This window comes from Artemia sp. Qi Xiang Cuo, chromosome 5, assembly GCF_049724085.1.
Source record: "Artemia sp. Qi Xiang Cuo chromosome 5, ASM4972408v1, whole genome shotgun sequence".
NCBI classification, from domain to species: domain Eukaryota; kingdom Metazoa; phylum Arthropoda; class Branchiopoda; order Anostraca; family Artemiidae; genus Artemia; species Artemia sp. Qi Xiang Cuo.
The window spans coordinates 20272489-20296320 of record NC_142798.1 but is presented as its reverse complement, the minus strand read 5'-3'; the positions used below and the strand labels follow the sequence as shown (position 1 = coordinate 20296320).

The 23832-nt window shown below is 36.1% G+C and overlaps 1 protein-coding gene across 1 annotated transcript in view; it reads left to right on the top strand.

Moving 5' to 3' along the window:
• Positions 1-23832, top strand: part of Der-2 (Derlin 2) — a 36871-nt gene that overhangs the window by 5101 nt on the left and 7938 nt on the right. The window contains exon 3 of the mRNA XM_089089415.1: positions 10496-10663. Within this exon, the coding sequence (XP_088945541.1) occupies positions 10496-10663 (168 nt within the window). The remainder of the gene's footprint in view (positions 1-10495; positions 10664-23832) is intronic.

Genomic DNA, 23832 nt, shown 5'->3' with positions numbered 1-23832 from the left:
CTTTAAAAATTGCTTTCCTAAAAAAGGATTTTTTCAAAGAAAAGTTAACAGCCAGAGGAGTGTGCATAGCTGTGTTGGCCTCAGGCTGCTTGGTGCTTGGTGATGACTTGTTAGTAGTAGGTAAAAATAAATGGAATTTACTCTGAATGATTAAAGAAATCCAAAACAAACATAAAGATTACAGATACTGCTATAGAGGGATAGATGAATACTAAAACAAGGAAAGATTAAAATGATTAACCAAGTCAAACTTAAAATAAACAGACCAAAAATAAGAGTAAGGCTATTGTCCCCTCCCTAAACCTTATTAGGGCAAGAGCAGCATTTGTTCTTTACTGAAAAAAAAATTGCGTTTTGTTTAAAAAAAAAACAACAAAATAATACCACAATGCTATTCAAGGTTTACAAAGGAGAGCTACTGCAAATAAGAATTGGACTACAAATTTTGTTCATTTTAGGATCCATCTATTCATCCATTGCAGTATCTACTACCTTTATGTTTTATGTAATTATTCATTTGAATTTTAGTTTGTTCTGGTTTTCATTTATTCACACATAGCAATTTCTGTTGGTGTCCAAACGCCATCACACTATGGCCTTTCTTTTGGAAGTGGGGGCAGCACACTGACACTAATACTGCAGTGGTATGGTGGAAAACGGCATGGCTTTAGAATATGTAGATACTTGACGTTTCTAGGGAGGCTGGAAAACTGTAAGTTTGGACAGTGTGAGATATAAAAGAAATTAAACAATTTATTTCAAACTGGAGTGATAGAACAAGAAAATAAAAATAAAAAAAGACAACTTGATTTTTTTTTCAAAAATAAAAGATTGATTCATTGGCAAACTGCGATGCTTGGTGTTTAATTAATCTAATAGAAATTTATTGTCTATGTGTTTGAAATCTGAGCTAGAGACACCTTAAAATGTATGCTAATGTTTGTCCAGCTGATCTGCCTACTTAAAAGCTTACAGTATCTACTAGAGAATCTTGAGGCGTGTTATTATAATCATCTCAAAACTACAAGCTGTAATACCAATGTAGATACAAATGCCCAAATAGAAAGTAATTGTCACACTTGTAAAAAAACGAAATTAATTTATTTAGACATCTCCAGTATTTCCAGTGATTTCTTGATTTCAGTAAAAGAAAAAAGAAAAATCAGTTCTCTCACTATACAAACTGAGACACGGCTTAACGACACTGTAGCATTGGACCCCAAATCAAATAGTAAAATTAAAAGGGCAAAATGGATATGCTTTAGCTTAATTTTCTGTCTTTATGCATTCCAGTGTAAATAAATAATATAGTTTTGATTTACTCTGGAAAGTAAAGGTTATGGGGGAGCATAGAATCAAATGGTAATGTAAACCTTTCCAAGATTTTGATTGTGTTGATGATTTGAATGTCCCAGTTGCAAAAAACGACATATCAGAAATGCTTCAGGAACATTTGATGATATTAAGTTGAAACTTTGAGCTTGTGCTAAAGGGGATTTTGAAGAAACCAAAGGTACTATGCGCATACTGCTACTAATGCGCATACAACTATTGCTACTACCCAGGCTAAGAGTACTAAGATGAAGATTTCAAGAAATATTTAGGTGGACGGAATTCATATTTTATCCTTGATAAGTTGTAAGATTTTCGTTGGGTTTTTCGTTCACAGTAGCATCACAGGCTGGATAATCTGAAAAATTTAGCTAACCAAAAATGCTGTGAAAGTGTAGGATTTTGTGCTGGGTTTTAGGAGAAAAGATATTATTTGATAAACTTTTGACTTGCAGTTTATTTATCTGTTAAAATACTATAAGAAAATATGTGAGAATCCTCAATCGCATCGGCAGGGGCGTCCCGAAGGGGGTGGGGAGGGGAGCGCCGCCCACGCTACTTTTTGGCATTTGGTAACACTTTCACCAAAGGCGAAAATTTCACCAGAAATTTTGCAAAATCGGCCAAAATTTAGCTAAATTCTTGATTTCTGCAGAAAATTCGGTATAAATCAGGTAGCAATTCGGTATTATTTAAAAAGATCGCTCCCCCCCCCCCAATAAAATGAGCCTCGGGAAGCCCCTACGCATCAGTCCACAAATCGTAATTGACGCTTTTAATTAAGAATATAAAAAAAAAAAATAGATGGAAAGAGAGAAAGAACCATGGTTATAAGTAAAGAAACAGAAAGCACCACAATTTACCAAAGGAAACAAGAGTTTTATTGTCATTACACATTAACATTTTTGTTTATGTCCCATTCTGAACGAAATACTTAAAACCAAAATTTTATATAATTAAATACAGGAAACATGAGTTCATTTTATTATCAGAATAGATTTAAGTCTATTTATATTATTGCCCCTCCCTCCATCTCTAATGCCTGTATATAGCACCAGGGTAAAGGAGAAACTTTAAGTGATTTTGTTGGTTCTAAGTAATTTGCAATTGTTTCTCTGTAACACTTTCCCAAATAATAACAATATAAAAAAAAGTCATCAAACTTATGTTAATGTCCAGGTATTAAGGAAGAGATGGGACACAGTCAAGGAATACATTTACAGTTTATTTACTGCTTTGCTAGGCAAAACTTAACATACCACTTTATACGCCTTTTAATACATATTCCAAGTTTGTTAATGGCTATGTTTGTGATTGTTTTGAGAAGAAGCAGCATATTACACATGAACTTTCAGACTACAACGTTGGATATTTTCATGAATTATGAGTTTAGTTTTTTCAAAAATTAGGGCAAGAGCAGCATTTATTATTTACTGAAAAAAATTGCGTTTTCTTTAAAAAAAAAAAAAACGACAAAATAATACCACAATGCTATTCAAGGTTTACAAAGGAGAGCTACTGCAAATAAGAATTGGACTACAAATTTTGTTCATTTTAGGATCCATCTATTCATCCATTGCAGTATCTACTATCTTTATATCTTATGTAATTATTCATGTGAATTTTAGTTTGTTCTGGGATTCATTTATTCACACATAGCAATTTCTGTTCATTTTAAGTTTAAATTTTGTTCCATATGGCTTTATTTTGGCTCATTTTATGTTTAATTTGGCTCTTTATTTTCATTTGGAAAACTTTGCTTTTTTTAAAACATTTCTTAAATTACCTTCTGTTAGTTTTTTAGTTGACTTATTTTCATTGTAGATTAATTGCAGGAATATTTGGCAAATGCTTCAGTTTTCTGATTAAAATTAAAATGTTGATTTGGGCATGTATTTTCGGCTATAATTTGAATGCTCAGTCTAAATGTTCAACCAGCACTATCTTTTTGCAATAATATTTAATAGGCCTATACCATTAGTATTGTATTTCTGGTAGAAGGGGCAGGGATTTTTATTTTCTAAATCCACCTTTTTAATAAAAGTCTATGTTTTTTTGTTGGAACTGTTTTTGTTTGAACAAATTTACATCAAGATCATTTATAAAAGAGTGCTATTTTGTTGTCTTAACAAAAAACAACTATGAATATTCATTGAAAACAGATCTGTTTCCTTTTTTGTCTTAACTGGGGTTCACTTAGACCTGTTCATATGCTGCAAAATTTTCATACAGATCAGCCAAAACAGAAATATTTGCAATACAAATGATACAGTCATATTCAAAATGATTAAAGATTAATTGTCCTCAATAAGGTCCACTGAGCCTAGTTAACATGTTTTGCCTATTTTGAGGTGTCACAAACCAGTACAGTCCATTTTTTCAAGATGATCTTGTCTTAGAATTTTTTTGCTGGTGTATATACAGGGGTGGCAATTTGGGTTTTCATTACTTTTCCAGAATTCTTATTTAAAAAAAAACTTGCCCTTCCTCCACATTTTTGCAAATTGGCACCAATGTTTATATGTCCAGCAAGTTTTATGCTGATATAAAGGAATATAGAATATGTTTATGGTCTGTCATCAAAGCTCAGTGAATAATTTGTTTTGGAAATCATATTGATTGTGTGTAAATGACCCTGTTGGTATTTTGTCTCTCAATCTATATTTATTTGATTTAATGACGTTTGATGCTGAATAGAGAGACTAAATTTATATGAATCCAAAATGTACTCTAATCCAAGTAAGATGGAATCTTCTTATTCTTAATACATGATGTCTAAGAACACCAGAGACAAGTTATTTCATCTCTTTACTGTGCTGGCTACAGCAATGGGGCATGATTATGGCCTATTAAACTAGGCAGTTTGGGTGCCATACACTTGTAGCATTAAGGAAAATGCTGGTAGGCTTGTCCCCTCTTTAGTATTTCAGTGGATGACTTAAATACCATTTTATCATGACAAGGAGTCAGTCTAGAATTCAGAAATGCATTGAATGTGTCTTGTATTTTAGCCAAGGAGCACTAGCCATTGAGGGCAATGGTCTCCTCATAATGGTGCTGACATTTTAACAAGACATGCTGGATTGTTTCATTAGCTAAGAAGTAAGTGCACATAGTGGACAATGATGTAACCTATATTTAGGTAGAATACTTTTGAGAACAAGGGCACCAGATTTTAGCCTGAAATATAGAATTGTACAAAGTTTTGAGTGGAAAGATGGTGATGACTGTTTGCTGTGGCTTGTTTGCCTGATTATTTGACTTGTATTTAGGTTGGAGCATGAGCTTGGGGTTAAGGAGGTGGCCTTGGCGCCTAGTAGCTCTACTGTTTTGTTATAATTGATGTTGTTGCATCTTTGGACTTGTTATAAATATATCTGATTGCCTTTTTTCCGAAAGTTCAGAAGCCACCTTTTAATGTTAATTTGGTCCTATGTTATCACCAGCAATTTTATTTTTGTTTTAGAGCCAGCATGTTGTAGATTGAGTCTGTTAAAGTTAAAGTCGATGGCGCACAATGTAGCACATAAAATGGAGGAACCAAGTGGGAAGGAGTAAAGATTAAGGTTCTGAGAGGATATACATGCAGCTACAATAGCTATGAGCCTGGGGAGCTTACGGTTAAATAAATTTCCATGCAGTATCTAAATTCCAGATGCCAAGTGAGGCAGAAAAGTGTTTGGTCCTGCTGCAAACACAAGTAGTATACATGGAGCTGCTAGCTTAGAGTTATCTTCAGCAAAAATGCTCTGCACCATAGGGTTGGGTTTTAGGTTTTTATTGGTTGGAGCAAGATCAGCTTGGCAAAATGGTAGGTACATTTCCCAAGGAGGGGTTTCAGCAAAGGGATACGTATAAGTGGTTTGTTGACATTAATTCGGAACCTCAGATAGAAATAGATCCCATGATGATTGGGTTTGGGGCAAACTAACTTCATTTAAAAAGTAGGGCCATATACTATGTTCTTGCTGCCATATCCCTGGATTTTTTAAGAATATTTGTCTCTCTGACAGGGCTTTTTTCTCTTAGGGACATCAATCAAGATATCATTGACAATTCAGACAGAGGAGTGTGCTTGTGCAGGTTCGAATGTGTTTGTGCTATTGGAATGGCAGAGTTTTTGTAAAAATCCAAGGACCTTAAAGGTAGATTAAGAGATTAGCATATTAGAAAAGTAGTAGGGTACACTTGGAGAGGAATCGGATCCCGTGTTTTAATTTGGAACAGATAAAGAGTGTGTAAAAATCCAATATGATTGTTGGGGGCCAACCCACTTACTTCCAGCTAGTCTTTTTAGTATAAAAAGTCTCTGAATTAACGCTAGATTTCTGTTCATCCCATAACGATTTGGAATATATCTTTATATCAAGTAGCTTCACAGAATTAAAGTATGGGGTCTCACTGGATGGTATTTTAGTTGGTATGGAGAGATCTCTTCTACAATTAGTAAATATGATTGCATTGCTTTTAGTGACTGATATTGGGAGACCAAACGCTAAAGGAAATCTCCGACGTAATCTTACATCCTGTTGGATAAGTCTTTGAAGAAATTCAGTGACCCTCCCAGACTTCCAACTATTCAGATCATCAGTATAAAGGCCAAATGTTGAATGAGATATTTTGAGTTCTGATACATATAGGTTGACAAAGAGAGGGCTCAAACTATCTCCTAGAGGAAGGCCCTTGGTAATAAGAATTGCCTCCCATTTTGGGTCATTTACTTGAACATAGAAAATTCTTTTGGTTAGAAAGGACTTTATGAAACCAATGAAGGAGTAGGAAAAATCTAGGTTAGTTGGGATTCTCCAGCAGTTTATCATAGCGTACATTGCAATAGGCAACTGACCAATTAAGCAGGAGAGCCATTGTGAAATGTCTACTTTTAAGAGAGATACTAATATCAGTTTCCAGGCAGGTAATGTTATCTATGGAACTATGCCTTTTCTGAAGCCCATTTACTCTTTTGGAAGGATGTCGTTGATTTCAGAAAATTATTCAATCTTGGATATGACAAGCCTTTCAAGGACTTTACCAAAGGCAGGTAGAACTGAAATGGGTCTGTAAGACTTATGGTCACTGGATGACTAAGTGGGTTTCAGGACAGCAAACACAAGGGCAATCTTCCAAGCATCTGAAAAAATTTAGGTCTTTTCAAAAGAGATTATAAAAATTCAGGGGGGCATTATTTATGACATCATGGAACCTCTTAACATGATGAGGAAAACTCATCATCTTGTGGAAAAAACCCAATATTAAGTGATTTAGTGCTGCATTAAATTCATCCTGGAAGAAAGGTTTCACTAGGGCATTTTAATACACAGAAGTGTTTGACAGAGTACAAAAAGGCGTACGTGTAATTTTAGTTATCAGTTGCAGTCAGAGAACCATCCTGGAAAGTATCGTATTTACGGTGAACAATCAGCTGCTTCCCGCCCTTGAGTTGGCTGGTAAAATGGTGGATCTTTGATGGTGGGGCTCTAACACTTGAACTGAAAATGGAAAAAAATAACCCTCTTTTGTTCCCAAAGAGGGTTATTTGCATTAAAATCACCAAAAATGAAGCGATTGTGTCCTGAGAGTTCAGACTCCAGAGCACATTGGATAGTCGTTATTCATTACTGAATTTGGGTGGTTGCCAATTCACTTTGGATCCTTTAAATTAAAGGAATTGTAGTTTTTGGGTGTTTGTCCAAGTTTCAAACACTGCACATTTGAGAGGCATCTTGGTATGTTTTATAAGCTTTCGGTTTTCCAAAGGGGAACAAAGAGTCCAATTGGGAAGCAACTGGTAAGATAAAAAGGACGGTCTTACTAGTTTGTAGCCCTTTAAAGTTAGACTTACCCATGCCATGGGCTTCAAGAACCTTCAAACATCTCCTCTTTGTAATTCACGAGACCATCTTTCAAGTCTTCTGTTGACAGTTCAGTTGTGACATTGTAAAAGACTATTTCTGTTTATATTGAGGAGGAGGCTTCCACGATTCATGTTTAACAGAGATAATACCAATTCTATTTTGATTAATCGCCTTGCAGGTATCTTCTCTGTCTTAGAGTATAGCAGTAAAATAGCCGTTTCTGTTTAAACTCACAGTGAAACTGCATCTTAGAGATTTGAAAAGGTTCATTTTTGCTAACAGTGACAGCAAAAGCTTGTTCCTTCATGGTTGGGGCGAAGAGAACTATTGGCCTGTTCTTGATTTCAATAGCTAGGATGGTGCAGGAGTTTTGTGTTATTTCAGGGGGATTTTTGTGTTTTTATTTTCTTTCAACAGTCTGAAATCATCATTCAACTGGGCATCAGTTTGGAAATCTGAGGATTCTGGGACAGATATCATGATATCGTTCAGGCTGTCATCGTCGGAATTACATATACGCATAGCAATAGGATTCTCAACATCTACGTGCCAACCAGAAGGTTAATCCCCTTCCCTGAGGGGACTGGAAGAGCTGTGACACATGAGGTTAAGAAAAATTCCAGAATACGATTTGCAAGTCAGTATAAATGCATAAAAATTTCCACCAAAAAGCATATCAATGGATTCTTCTCGTTTAAATAAGAAAGAAAAGGATAAAATCCTTTGAATGAAAGAATTTACTAGTACTACTAACAAATCACTGTGACATCGCGCCCCCCTAGGCCAACACAGCTACGCACGCTCTTCTTCCATTCTGATCTATTCAAAGCCTCCCAAGAAGTTTCAGTTTGCGATAAATCCTTCCTTAAGATCTCTTTCCGCTCCATTCAGGGACGACCTGCTTTTTGTCTTGCCCTAGACGGTTGGCCAAAGAACGATCCTGTGGTAATCTGTCATCCTTCATCTGCAGAATGTGTCCTATCTATCTCAATCTCTCTCTCATTATAGCCCTAGAAAGCGGGATAGAACCACATTGTTTGCATAGCTTACTGTTTGAAATATTGTCAATCAGACTGGTACTCAAAAGAATCCGTAGACAATTCCCTGTTAAACATCTAACATATCCTCCGTCTTTTGGAGCGCCCACGTTTCAGAACCACACTTGAGCACTGTTATCACTGTAGCTTCCAGTATTTGAACCTTGGTTGGCAGACTGATCTTCCTATTCTTCCAAACTTGTGAAAAAACACCTTGGGCCTTGATTATTTTACTTTTAACACTTTTATTGCACTCACAGTTATTACTAATAACCCTTGCTAGTTAAGTGAAGCTACCCACTTGATTGATCTTCTGGTTTCCCAACATCACCTCCACCTTTACTTATTCTCAGTGTAAGCGACTAGTCTTCTTAACGTTAATTTTCAATCCTATTTTTGAACCCTGAATTCTCAAAACCTCCAAAAAATTGTTCATTTTACTAACATTTTCATATAGGACATTCAAAGTATCGGCGTAATCTATGTTTAATTGAGTTTTGCTTTCCTATTTGATTCCGTGCTCTCCCTTAGCCTTTACCTTGTTCCTTAGAATAAAGTCCATCGAAGTGATCCATATAAATGGGGATAGAACGTAATCCTGTCAACCTTCTGATTTAATACAAAACCAGCTGCTAACCTCATTTCCTAGTTACTAACCCGTGTTTATCTGGTATACCTTAGAAGGGTGAATCAAACGCTTTCTCATAATCTACAAAACAGAGGACTAAACAGATCTGGTGACTCAGACACTTCTCAATTATTAATCCAATAGATAAATTTGTTTGATGTATCCTGTCTGCTTCCTACTGCTTCCTACTTAGTTCATACTAAGCATTGATTCCTGCAGAAACCAAGCTAATGCCTCTATAATTATTACATTTACTCTTGTCACCTTTTTTATATAGGGGTTTAATTAAAGCTCTAAAATTGCTAGGTATCTCCTCTTTTTGAAAAATAAGATTCGTAGTCTTTAGTAATTTATCTCGCAACTTCACAGCCACCATCTTTAAAAAATTCATTTACCACACTGTCAGCACTTGGGGCGTTGTTATTTTTAATCCTTTTAGAACTGTTTTTAATTCTTCCTCGCAGAATAAATCTTCCTTTGCTTAAAAAGTGTCACGGTTTTTTTTTTATCATTTCCTATAACTTTATCACGGTTTAACACATTTTCAAAATATTCGACCTTTCTCTCTTTAACTCTTTACTTATTGTTAATTGTGTCTCCTTTTTTTTTATCTTTACCTGGGACAAGTCCATAATAATTATTCCCTCTCATTTTTTTAAGATGCCATTACAACATTTTACTATTATGCCCTCTGGCGGATCTTCAACAATTTTGTCCATGGCCTCCACTTCACATCTTAATTGATGTTTTAATGTTTCCTCTACTTTCCTTACATTCCTCTTATTTTAATATGATCTATCACTCAAGTAATTCTTGTACAAGCCCTTCCCTCTTTTCTGCTAAACTTTATTGCTAGCTTCGTTTCTAACTTTCCCCCCTAAGATACTATCTGCTACTTCACAAACCAATTTCCTGAAACTATTCCATCTATATTCTACATTGTCAGATTTTGGACGTTCCAGTTTAATATTCAACTGTTCCTGGAGCGTTTCTCTCAAGTTCTCATCTTGGAGTCTACCAATATTATAACTTCTTGGAAGGTAGTTTCTCTTCCTAAATTTCAGCTTTAGAATAACCCTAGACACTACTAGATGGTAATCTTTCTTTTAACATCAATAATAGCACTCCTATGTATGGTACCCTACTATCTTGTTTACTAGGGCCTGCCAGTCTTCAGTTTACAGTAACATAATCAATAAGGTTGGCCGTCTAACCATCACGTGGGTACCATGTTAACTTATTAACCATTTTATAACCAAATGCTGCATTGGTCATAACTAGATTGTTATACCTACAAAATTGCAGCAATCCACAACCGTTGCTACTTTCTTTTCCTATCCCAAATTTATGTTGAATAAGATACCATCTATTCCCATTTCTACCAAACTTAGGGACAACTAATAGGGTCTACCAAAGAGCGATAAATTGCTTCTAAATAATTTTTAATCCACATTATATTTCTATTTATAATTAAAGTGAAGTAAAAATATAAAACAGGGAAAATATTAGGATGTTTTTAGGTATGAACTTTTATAAATTGTTGACTTGTAAAACATTAGATAACTAGATTGGATAAGTTTAAAGGGGCTTGGGCAATTCTTAAGTTGAATAATTCATAGTTTGACAGTCTTTACGTTTTCTAGGTATGGAGAGTGTTGACCTCATTTCTATTTTTTGGAGGACTTGGATTCAACTTACTATTCAACATGATTTTTACATATAGATATTGCAGAATGCTGGAAGAAAATTCTTTTGCCGGTAGGACAGCCGATTTTGTATTCATGCTTTGTTTTGGAGGATTCTTTACTGTGGTAAGCGCTTTTTCTTTACTTTGGATTCATCGACTGAGAAAATAACTTTTTTTTATTGTTATTATTTTTGAGTATGGACAGTGTTGATTTTTTGATTTTTTGTTTTTTTTGCATGTCCCCAGTAAGGTTTCCTAGAGTTATGTCTTCCTTAAGCTGTCTTTCTGACCTTTTTAACTTCACTCTATCTTCAAAGTTCTTGTGGTCCTAATGCAGACAGCATTTTAATTTCTGTAGCTGGAGGCTTTTTCTTGTTCTTCTTGTTTGGATTATTGTGGAAACGTTTTCGCGTAATTCTGTTGCTGGAATCAAGTTTTGGGCCGTGTGACTAGTTGTTGCAGCTGAGATAAAACCCCAAGTTCCGTTTTACCGAACAGAGGTCGATTCTACTGCTCTTTCTTCTTCTATTTCACAGCAGGCGGGCTTTTCAATCGATACTATTTAGCCCTTTTTCTTTTGCTTCACTCTATGGGCTACAGAGCTACTGGCTTGGTTGTCTCTTATTTGTTAGATATTCTCAAATATCTTTCAGTAGATCTTTCGACTCAAGGAGTTCAAATATAAGGTGATAGATGTCAGTTTCTATGCTCTGTGTGCAGGTATAGTTGGCTAGGCTCTTGGCTGATAGTGAGATTTTTTGGTGTTTGAAGCAATTTGACAGTTTATAATGCAAGGTATGTTGTGCAGACGTCAGCATTTTACATTCAAATAGACAGTGGTCAATTGTTTCATTATTCATTTTACAATGCCTGCAGAGAGGGGACAGGGGAACTGAACCACTTGCATTAGGAAACTGGTACGAGAAAGCAAGAAAATTTAGTCTATTTGTTCCAGAACGAATTCTATGATAAATTTTAGAAAAATACTTATTGGGAAAGGGGGAAAGGATAGGATTATTTTTATTAAACATAGTATCTGATAGTCTCCATCGATAAATATCTCTAATGGGGATTGGTCTCCCACTTGGCTGGTCGATATTTATAGCATTTTTTGCTATTTCATCAACCTGATGATTACCACTTATACCAGAGTGGCTAGGAATATACTGAAGGTAAGTTCTTATGCCACTTGAAGCAAGATTATCTATAATACTAAGACAATGATAAGTGTCAATATCCAACTTATACTGAGGAGCTGAAGACAGCAACTCAAAGCTTGATAAAGAGTCGGAATAAACTATTATATTATTAGAATTAGCAATCAGAGGTTGGTTTTCCATAAGGTGTTCTAATGCCATGATTATGGCATTTAACTCTGCAGACATTATGAATACGCTATTATACAATCTCTCACCCAATGCAAGTTTCAGGTGAGGAAGGAAAACACCACTTGCTAGCTTCTTATTCATTTTGGACTAATCAACAAAGATTTGGAAATATTTTTTAAAGTAATTGTATTAAGTTCAGCTAATTTTTTCTGGACAAAAGAGATGGGTGTTAAATCTTTAGTCCACTTTAAGAAATCAGTATTTATTATGGGGATTGACCAATTCCATGGAGGGGAATGGGGGGAAAGTAGGTGCAATAGACTTTGCGGGTACAGGGAACTTCTTCTGAATATTGGCATACTCATCTGCAATGCCTCTATACATGGCTGGATTTCTTAACCAATTATGTAGAATGTGTGAGCTATTTGATTCAATTTTTGTAAGATGTAAGATGTGCTCTTTCACAGGAGAGCATCTTCTGCGTCTTCTTCTTCTTGTTGTTTGGATTAATATGAAGATGCTTTTGTAGGATCTAATCACCGGCACCAAATTCCGAGCCGTGCTGTGTGCTGCTGCAGCTGAGTTCGAACTATATGTCTCGTACTCCCTAGCTGAGATCAAGCCCACTGCGCCACTACAGGACTTGTCTCTTGACTTGCGAATTGCAACGTATTTTCTATGTAATATGAAATCTATCCACGTAATAAGTCTGTGAAGTATAGTACACGACTGATGGTATGCTGTATTGCCTTTTTTGTGAGTCTGTTCTGTACTCAACGAGCCTCATTTAAAGAGTTAAAAATTGATATAAAGGAATAAGAGACTAAACCAAAACCAGCAAGCCCATATAAAGAAGAATAAAAAACTACGCAGGCTATTCTGCATTTGCAATACATTGCAAATAGGTGAAAAAATAAATGAATTAGGGCATTTGCCCTAATTCATATAAAAAATACAACGTAGAAAAGCTTGTTTTTGTGTTTTGCGTTTATTTTTATTTTATTTTATTATTTTTACATTAAAGGTGATCAAAAATTTTTTTTTATCATCTGCGTCTTCAATGTTCATTGTTTCCAAGTTAGACAAATAGTTTGAAATTTTAGTGGCAAGAAAATACTTGAAAAATTTTAGGGCTTAATTTTCTACCACAGTCTTTTCTACAGTTTTTTTTTCATGATTCTAAGTTATCACTGAATTCAAACGTGTGGACAATATTAGAAATCATTTCGAGATTTAAAAGTGGATGAACTTCAGTTGTAAAATTATTTTGAAGAGAAACTTAAACGTGCAGCCACAGGAGTGAAATGAATTTAATAACTTGAAGAATGAAATTGAACAACTGGAAAATTGGAATTAGTCTATATAAGCACTGTGAACCTAAGATCAGAAAAAGACCAAAATGAAAGTCATACATAATTGATTGTACCAACAATGGCTATGGACTAAATCACAAAGGTGAAAAACACCTTGTCAATAACTGGTTTGAGATTAGTATTAGTATGTAGCCTACAGGGTTTTATTATTCTCGTCCTTCTTTTTCGTTTTTCATCAATAAAATCATAAGTTTACAGTGAATATTAGTGCAAAAATTCTTCACTTTATGTGATGTCGTAAATAATACTTATTATGAATAATATAAAAAAGGATAAGATAATACTTAAAAAAGGATAAGATGAAATATGAAAGGATAAGATAAAAAGGATAAATAATACTTATTATAAATAAAATAAAAAAGGATATGAATAAAATAATAAAAATATGTAAAACAACTTCTACCCCCATGCCTTCTCAATACCAGAACATAATTTGTACTTTGCTAAAAAAAAACAAAAAAAACGTTTTAAATGTTTTCACTTTTTTTACTTTCATAAATAAAAAAATATCAAAAATTTAAGGAACAAATATCAGTATATGTCAATTAAACTGCAATCCACGTTCTTTTTTTTTTCAGTAAAACGCAAATTATGTTGTGGTCTTGAGAAGGCATGGGCATTATTAGTCTTACTAACGTTAATTTTTGCTCTTTTTCGGTTTGACTCGGTTATTAATTGTAATTTCTGTTCGTTTTGAGTTTCATTTTATTTATTGATGGTGATTTGTGCTAGTTTTACGCTTGAGAGGTTATTTGATTTTATTTCTGCTCATTTTTTGCTTAATGGAGCTCTACACTTTTCTTCGAAAAATTAGTTTTTTGGAAAAAAGTCTTTTAAATTAATTTCTGTTCGTTTTTTATTGACATAGTCTTTTTCATGGAAAAAATAATTTTTTATATCTTTTCAGTTGTTTTCTGTAAGAATCCATAGTTTGGGTTGCTATTCGTATGTTGGACAAACTTTTTCAACAATTTTTAATCCTGTCACAAATAGTATTGTTTAATTTAGGTTTATATCTACTCAAGTTTACTTGAAAAATAATACTTAATATCATTCCGAAAAAAGTCCATTATAATTCTATTATAAGTCTATTATCTATTACAAAGTCTATTATAAAAAAAGGTCTATTAATTTTATACCTTCTGAAGTTGACCTTCTACCTATGCTCTATGAAAGCACGAACACACTTATGCTGTTTCGGTTAGTTTGCACAGTAAGACCGGAAACAGAAAAAGTAGTAGCTCTGGAAGTTTAAGCTTAATAATGCCCCCGGCCATTCTCAATATGATGCCTGTGTCTTCTTATTGAAAGTCAAAAAAACAATGCCAATTGATTTAGTTTAAAGCAACATTTGCTTTCAAAGCATAATGGGCCAATTGCATAATTGTGGAGGGTTGACATGCCCAATATCCCTATAGACATAATTGCCGGACCGTTCTACTATGCTGAACAAAATAATTGTTTTAAAGTTTGACTGGATGCATTTGAAAAAAAATGGGCTTGAGAGAAGGGCCACTTGCCCTCCAATCCCTTTTTACCTTTTAGAAAGGGCACTAAAACTTTTCATTTTGAATCAAATTAGTTCCTTTAAAATTTTCAGTGATATTTTTAGCTGTTATAGAGTGGTGCTGCCTATGATATTGCTTATATGCTCTTTTGAAAACCTACATGCATACAATTTTTTCGTTTACCTGAAACTCCTAAACGTTCCCTATAAGTTTCACCTTCATAACCTTAGCGTTATTAGTTACAGTAACTGTAGTGGTAGTATTAAAAGTATACACATAGTACCTTCTGGCTAGTTCAAAATCCCTAGTTCAAAGTCGTTCTTCAGATATTGCTTTTTCACATTTTTGAAAGTCCACATGCTCATAGTTTGTTTCGATTTAATTCAACATCTTTCAACATCTATATTCCTTAAAAACTTCCCCTTAATACCCTTAGCTTGCAAAGTAGCACTAGTTGTATCAGTATTAGTAGCAGTATATACATAGCACCTTTGGTTTCTTCAACATCCCCTTAGACACGTGCTGAAAGTTTCAGCTTAATACCATCAACCATTCCTGAAGCATTTCTGATGCATCCGCTTGACAACCTCTGCAGGCATAGTGTGTTTCGAATTAGTACCATACAGTTTTATGGCAATCCGTATACACATACTTATAAGGGCATTACTTATAACCCTTGCGCTGAGGGCTCTGGGGGGGTTGTCATCCTCAAAGACATAATTTCCAGACCACTAAACTAGGCTATACAAAATGGCAATAAACAAATCTCAAAATTTTGATTAGATGTATTTTGGAAATTGATGGGAATGAGGGAGCTTGTTGCACCCAATCACTTTTGACTACTAAAGGGCACTGGCCCTTTCAATTTCCCATCGGATGAGCCTTTTCCGAAGTTTCTCCAGAAAACAAATGGTCATCTCAAAATTTCTTTCATATGCATTTCCGGAAAATACGAGGTGTGGGGGGGTATCCACCCTCCGATTACTTTCCACTTTAAACAGGACACTAGAACTTTTGATTACCAATCCAGTGAGCCCTTTCTGAAGTTTATACGACCACGCTTTCTATAAAAATCATATATGCCCCCAGGGCATAACTTACAACTCTAGCCCTGAGGGCTGGGGGTGGTTGTCATCCTCAACGACATAATTTCTGGACCTTTTAACTACGCTGAACAAAATGGCTATCTCAAAATTCTGATCGGATGTATTTGAGGAAATGGTGGGCGTGGCAGGGGGGTTAGTTGCCCTCCAATCACTTTTGGCAATTAAAAAGGGCACTATTCCTTTCAATTTCCAGTCAAATGAGCCCTTTTCGAAGTTTCTACAACTCCTTCGATACGAAGTGCCCTGGTCTAAGAAAAACTAGACCAAAGAAAAAAAAACATTGTGCCAACATCGCTCTTTACTTAGGCAGCGCCATTGCGTTGCCTGTGATATAAAGAGCAATAAGTATTCTGTTATTAATGCCTTTCCAGCCTAAACAAGACTTAGCAGCTTCCTTATTCATCATGAGCCCTACTCCCTGCTTTTGTGATCCATCCTTCCCGCCTGAGTAAATAAATTACATATCACCTAATTTCATGCTTCCCATCCCTGGGATATGAGCTTCTGAAACTCCTAATAAGTCCAGTTTGAATCCGCTGAATTCGTCAATCAAAATGTCGATATGATAGTCATTTTTTAACGTCGTAACATTCCAAGTTCCATTTTTTATGTTGTTTAAATCAGTGAAATTATTTTGGCCTCAGAAAAAGCAATGGTCCCGGATACCAGTGTAGGACGGGGATCACATATCTTCTCAAGTCTACACTGAAGTGCTTAATTTTTATTTTTTTAACGTCGTAACGTTCTAAGTTCTAATTTTCATATTTTTTAAATCATTGTAATTATTTTGGTCTCAGGAAAAGCAGTGGTACCAGATACAAGTGCAGGACGGGGACCAACACATCTTCTCGAGTCTATACCGAAGCGCTTAAGCCGGCTTAGAAACAGACAGCACGAAGTCCCTGGGACCTCCAATATGAATGGAGGCTTTGTACAATCCTGGGGTCATCTTGGTTGCAGCATGGTTTTCAGCACTTGACGATGCTCTTCTATCAACAAAGGTTAAATTGTGCACAGACAGTGTCAAGCCTATTGCCTCTGACTCGTTATATGTTCATGCCTACAAATATTATGCTACTACGGTGAGGCAACCGGTAGTAGATAAATTAGCTAGGAAGAGGTATTCAGCCCGAAAACGCCCGCCAAACCAGGCCAAGCCCAGAAGAATTTTCCATTAATCTGAATCACATGCGAATGCTGTGTTGTTTTCTAGGCCATAATTTCCTCGAGGGACGCCACTCCTCAAGTGGGAATAGGGCTGTCCATGAGGTCCTCAGTCTTGCAGGTACCCGGAAAGGATTGAGGCAGCCCTTTGCAGAGGCCGCTGTTTGTAGATCTGGATCTTGCGCCCTGTCGCAGTTGTCCTTCTATAGAGGATCCTCCCGTGAAGATGTTCTGTGTCACCATGCAATTTAACCCATTACTGGGAGAAGGTTTGTAGCTCACAGGACGTGTGGACACACCAGTGGGCCCTGTTGAGTGCGCATTTGAGAAGCCTTTTTCCTCCTCTCTCTGTGCTTACGGTCCCGGACGAGGGTGCCCCAGTTTCTATTATAGACCCCCAGGGATAAGGTCCCCCCTTTGTCCATGCCTTCTATGAAGGTACCCTACATATCTGTTGGGTGTTATCCTATTGCCACCTGGGGACGCTCTGAGTGGCCTGGGAGAGGCCGCTACTGAACAGTAGACCCATAAATCTACTATGACAAGCCTAAGTCCATTATATGAAGCCTAAATATTCTGTCAATCCTAAATCTATTATCTCAATCTTAAATCTATTATTTCAAGCCTGAATCCGCTATGTAAACTAAAGTCTGCTATGTCAAGCCTAAATCTACTCTGTCAGGCCTAAATATGCTATGTCAAACCTAAGTATACTATGTCAAGCCTAAATCAACTATGTCAAGTCTAAATCTACTATGTCAAGCCTGATCTACTAATTATGCTTACTGCCAGAAAGAATGTTTTATATTTGGTTATCAATCTCTAATTTATAAATAATTAGTTCCACATTTCAACGCTTGACTCAGTCCAATTTCCTTTATGTGGCTGACAATTGGTTTCAATCCATCCTGTATGGTGGTTATGTTCATTATTCACATTATGTTCGTTATATTTTGAGGTAACCAATAAGTTAATTTATATGACGGTCCAGACTAGCTTCCTGTCCAGCACCAGACCAAGGTAACAAACCTTTCAACATGGGGTATAATCTTTGAATAGATTAATACCCCGGGAGGGGTAATATCCTTCTCCCTGCTGAAATGCATTACGGCAGATTTTGATGGCGAAAATTCCATGTTATTACCCATTGCCCACATTTCAAGGTGGCCTAGGCCTTTCTGGATGCAGGATTTCGGGGTGTTCATAAGACAATAAGCTTTTTATATTATTTTTATACTGTAGCGCTGAATGAAAGAAATGTATTCTAAGAGAGCACGGATATTTTTTCATATCCGAAGTTAATACGGTGAGTGAGAAGGGAAATCTTGGAAAGTAGTTGATTTAGATGATCATATCTACAAAGTATGTTTCAAAACAAACATAGAACTCAAAAAATTATTTTGGAGCCACTCCAATGGCTCCAAAATAATTGTAAAAATTAGGAAAACTCTCAGGGAACTTCCCTCCCAACGGAATATTCTCTCTGTGGAAAATTGTCCCTCACTAAAAATGTCTGCATATTTTCCAATTACAAATACTATATGTAAACAATGGACCAATTTCATTTGTCTTTTCCCAAGGGCTATAGGAGGTTATATAATTCCAGGATGCATAATTGTTGAACGTTTCAACTATGCTGAACAACATGTCGTTCTCAAAATTTGGATTGGATATCTCTTGGGAAAAAGAAGTATGAAGGGGGGGAGTGAATCTGGTGGTACGATTTTCATTAAAATCCCTTGACTTTTTGAGGGCCCTTTTTACAAATCAGACAAATTTTTTCAGGTTTGTGGCTTTTGATGGCATGAAATACGTTCAGCATTCACTCTAAACGAATACTATAATATTTACAGTATTGATGATGCTGTTCGGAGCAGAAAAATCTACTTTTGCTCCCTCCCCCCAAGAAGAAAAACTAGATCCGGCTCTGTATGAAAGACCCTGGTATTAATAAACACCATAATTCAACTATGACTTAACGTAACGTAACTGAATTTAAATATTTGTGTTTCTGAGTCTAAACAAATCAACAAATGTAACCAGTGTATATAATGTCTCTCTCTTTTTAAATATTAGATTCTTTGAAAACTTCATTAGAGAACCATTGACATAGCTCCCAAGTATAGTTTGGTATCTTCAGTCTATATTCTTCTTTTGCATACATCATGACAGTATGACGTCATTGACCCATTTCAAATTGCATTAACATCATAGCAGCTTCTGAGGAAAATGACGTCATTCCCTTGTCAAAAATGACGTCGCTTTCGAAATAAATATAACGCGATTCCCCATGCAATATCAATTAGTTGAAAAAAGGTATTAACATATTTAAAGATGATAACCAGAAGTTTCGTAATTGGTGCCTCAGTCGTATGTGCTGGAATATCAGTTTTGTGGGCTGTCAGAAAATTCAAAACTTCAAGAGAAGATAGGAGCTCTATTAATAAGAAAGCCATTACTGCTCCAGCCTCTAAGGAGAACATTCAAAAGGAGCAAGATTTAAAAATTGACACTGTTACCCCGAACCAATCAGAAATTGGAAAAAATTCACAGGCTGAAAAAAATAACGATATTCACCAGAATTCACCTTACAATGCTGACAGTGTATCGTCACTTCTTCGTACAGCAAAAGTAGTCTCCAAACGGTTGGGAGAATCTCCTGCTGATGTTCCGTCAAGCGTAGAGTCAGAAGAAATTCAGTCTCATCCAAAGATGCCTGTCGATCCTATCGCTGATTTACCGGTGCTTACTGTTGTCTTCAAGTCCCCTCCAGTACCTGTAAAATCTATTGCTACACCAAATATATCGATTCCAACGCTAAAAAGTCCTAACGTTAAACGAGATACACAAGAAGAGAAAGAACCTGATTTCCCAGATAACTCCCCACCTGAATTCCCACTTCCTGAAATTGAACAGCAGGAAAAGCCGTCAGTAAAGTTGATTTATCCCTGTAAAGAAGGCCAGTGGAGCTCTCCTGCTAATACGAAGAGTGAGCTCAAACCATTTAATGAGGGCTATACCATTACTGCTCTAGCCACTAAGGACCATATTCAAATGGAGCAAGATTTAAAACTTGACACTGTTACTCCAATGCAATTAGAAGAACTAAAAGGCATGCCCGATCTTACAGAAGATAAAATTCAGAAGAAAACTCACGGCATTATCGACGAGTTCTTGAGCAATGGGGATCTCCAGGACGCTGTTGAATGTGTGAAAGAGCAGATGCATAAAATGACAATTGTGCCTTTTATTGAGAATGGACTCAATATCGTAATTGAGCGTAAGCCATCAGCTAGAACTGAATTCGGGAAACTGCTCAGAGAGCTTTTGTCAAAGCAACTGATATCCCGTGATGGACTTATCGAGGGTTTTAGGATAATATTGGAAGAAGCATCTGATATAATTGTGGATGTTCCTCAGCTATTTGAAAATTTAGCTCAAACACTACAGCCTGTGCTGGAGCATGATGGTCAATTTTTGTATGTAGTTAAAGATATGGAACAGCTTGTATCTGCAGATATTACAATGAGAGGACGTTTGGTAGCAGCAGTTTTAGCTGAGATAGCAAAATCAAAAGATAAGGAGACGGCAGCTCGTGTTTGGCATACTTCAGGTCTTACTTGGGAATCGTTTGGAGCCAAAACTAGTGATAATATAGAGCACCTTATTAGTTCGAAAAATTTGGGTTTCACCAAGGATTCACTTGGAAGCCTGCCTCAAGCATCGCATTCTGAACGAAGAGATAATGCTAACACGTGAGAAGCTCTAGAGTAAATGAGGAAGTCAGAGAAAGTGTTTTTGTATTTTAGGGCTTGTGATCTATTTGGAGGAACGATATTACAACGTTTACTAAGATTTAATCTACAGGATAAAATTGATAGTATATAATCTAAATTGTATGTTTACTGTGTCACCAATAAAATGTTGTTTTCTGGAATTTTCGAGTTTTCCTTGAACCATATCGTGCATATCAGGATTAAGTAAAAATTAAATTTATGATAGTAAAATAATAAGATAAAGATACAATAAATAAACATATTCCTTAGAGAAGTAAAATGATCATAATCTAATATCTATAATGGGTTTATTGAATGAGTGGCACCAAATGCCATTTTTGCCCCGGGTGCTAACCGGTCCAACTCCGTATCTGCTCTTACTGAAGCCGAATTTGTAACATTAACTAAAAAGCCGTTGGCAGATCAACCCGAAAATTATTTTTGAGCTTTACTTGAAAACTTTCTTGTGCAAAATGTTAATTAGGGGAAATATTTCTCCCTTTCCCTCTCTCCTCCTCTCATTTCCGTTCCCCATTTCTTCCTTCCCCCTCTCTCTCTTATTCACTCTTTTTACTTATTTAGCTAACTCCTTTTGTGTATGTTCTGCTTATTTTTTCTACCACGGTATCTCCTACGCCGCTATGCCCAAACTCGTGGGTTGCTTGACCAAAGTTGAAAAGAATAATCTAAAATTGACATGAATATGTCATTACCGTCACGCCAAAAGGCCTTTTCTCATTTTTTACACTTCTAATCTAATTGCCAAAAAATGTGGTAGTTCGATATTATCACTCCTGGCAAAAAAAGAACAAACAAAAAACGAATAAACGCGCATCCGTGATCTTTCTTCTGGCAAAAATGCAAAATTCCACCATTTTCTAGATAGGAGCTTCAAACCTCTCTTCAAACCTCAAAACCTTGTACTCTATTTTCCCTTACAATTAAGGACGCCAGCCTCTGCCACTTATTCACGTTAAGATATAGGCCGCTATAAGATTGATTCCTTCTGGGTCGTTTACACGTATTTCTAGAACACGGTTTAAGGTTTTATTCCAGGTCCATCTTTTGTGTGCCATCTTCTCTCGATAAATTCCCCAAATATGGCTGATGGTCTTTCTTTAGAGCCTTTATTAGCTTATTATTTCTGGCTTCGTCTAACTCTATTCTATTGCAATTCCCCATGAGGTCTTCTTTGCCTTCCTTATTCTTTTTTAAGGAATTTTAGTTCTTCCGGGTGTGCATTTCAATTTTGAGGATCATTTTTTGAATGGCTAATCGTAACAGTCTTTGTTTTTCAACTTTCGTTTTAACCTTGCTCCAAACTCCACCAGTTGTTTGCCTGCTCTTCTTCCTCCAAGGGTGTTAGAGGGGTTACTTGTTTGAAAGGCTAACTTTCTATGAATCGTTCTACCGCCTTATTCTGGTCCCTTACTGTCTTTTCATAAACTGATGGCAGATTTACAAGTTCCTTGGCCTTTACTTGTTTGGCCTTCAGCACCAGTTCTACCACGTAAGGTTCTCCAGTCAGGCAATCCAGGAGCTCAAGACTTACCATTTGTATTTATGTTCTCCCTTATGTATGGTGTTCATTTCCACCACATGACAAAAATGTAGAAATTCTTTCTTTTTTCAATATTCCACCAGTTCCTATACCTTCACCGATAGTGCTCTTTTATCGCATGGCACATATACCGAACAAAACACAACATGTTCACGACTAATATAATTTTTCATTACTATAGCTCCTACATCTCTAAAAACAGTCAATGGATAATTTTCAAGGATTGAAATTCTTGAATAATAAATAAACGCTCTAGGAGTGGTGCTTACCTCGCAGTGGATATGGAGTTCAACCCCTCTCATCTTCACAAACTAAAGTTGACGAGGCTGTTTTTTTCTTTGTAGTAACTTACAGGCTTGTGAAGAAGGCCAAGTCTTATCAGTTTTGCTGTTGTTAAGCTCTGAAATGGGTTAGGTATAATTTTCACCTTCATGTGTTAGGAGAATTACTATTACCGCCAGAAAAATCGTTGCGGCACTAAGCCACTTCATGCCAACATAGTTGCGCAACCTCCTTCCCCATCCCAATCTGTTCAAAGCTTCACTTTAACCCCTCGCATCAAGTTCCAATTTCCTTTAAATCCTTTCTTGTGACCTGTGACCTGTAATATGTCATCCTTGATCTGTAAAAAGTAGCCTAGCCATTTTAACTTTCCTTTCATTATAGATAAAAAAAATGGGATCGACACATGTTTTTTGTATAGCTCATTGTTTGATCTACAATCTGTCAGATGAACACCTAAAGCTATCTTTTGATAGTTCCTCTTGAAAATATTTACCTAATCTTCCTCAGCCTTCCAAAGTGCCCAGGTTGCAGACCTACTTACTTGACCTTTAGGGGGGGGGGAACACTCCCTAAAGGTCCTCAGAAAGGACTTTTGTTGGGCAAAGCCCGAGAAATGTTGCTATCTTTCGGCGAAAAGTGATGCCTCGGGAAAGGATTTTGTCGGGCGAAGCCCGACGAAACTTACTACTTTATGTGCGCGAAGTCAACAGAAACCTATTGCCCCCCTAAAAAACGACTAGTCGAGCGGAGCCCTACGAATTTTGGTATTTTGTCGGTCCAATGTAAAGTCATAAAACACTTTGTCGGACGAAGAACAACAAAATTTACTGCTTCATCTGCGCAAAGTCGACAGAAACCACTTGTCCCCTAGAAAACGACTTGTTACCTCGAAATAAATTCAAACCAAGCCAGTTTTTTAAGAATGAGAAAAGTTTACATGAATCAAGTTTCTCAGTTATCTAGGAATTGGAATTTGAATTAGTGCAATTCTGCATTTGAACCTAAAAGGACGCTTGGAACACTATTTTTTGTTTTGTTTAAATCATCATTACATGAAAAGTTTTGCAGAAGAAAGGAAAATATACAGGATAAGAATAAAGCTTGTGCGTGAAGTTTGCTTAAAAGAAGGAAAGATAAAAGGTATTACGAATTTAACTCTGATTATCGAGCTATTCACATTCTAAAGCATCAT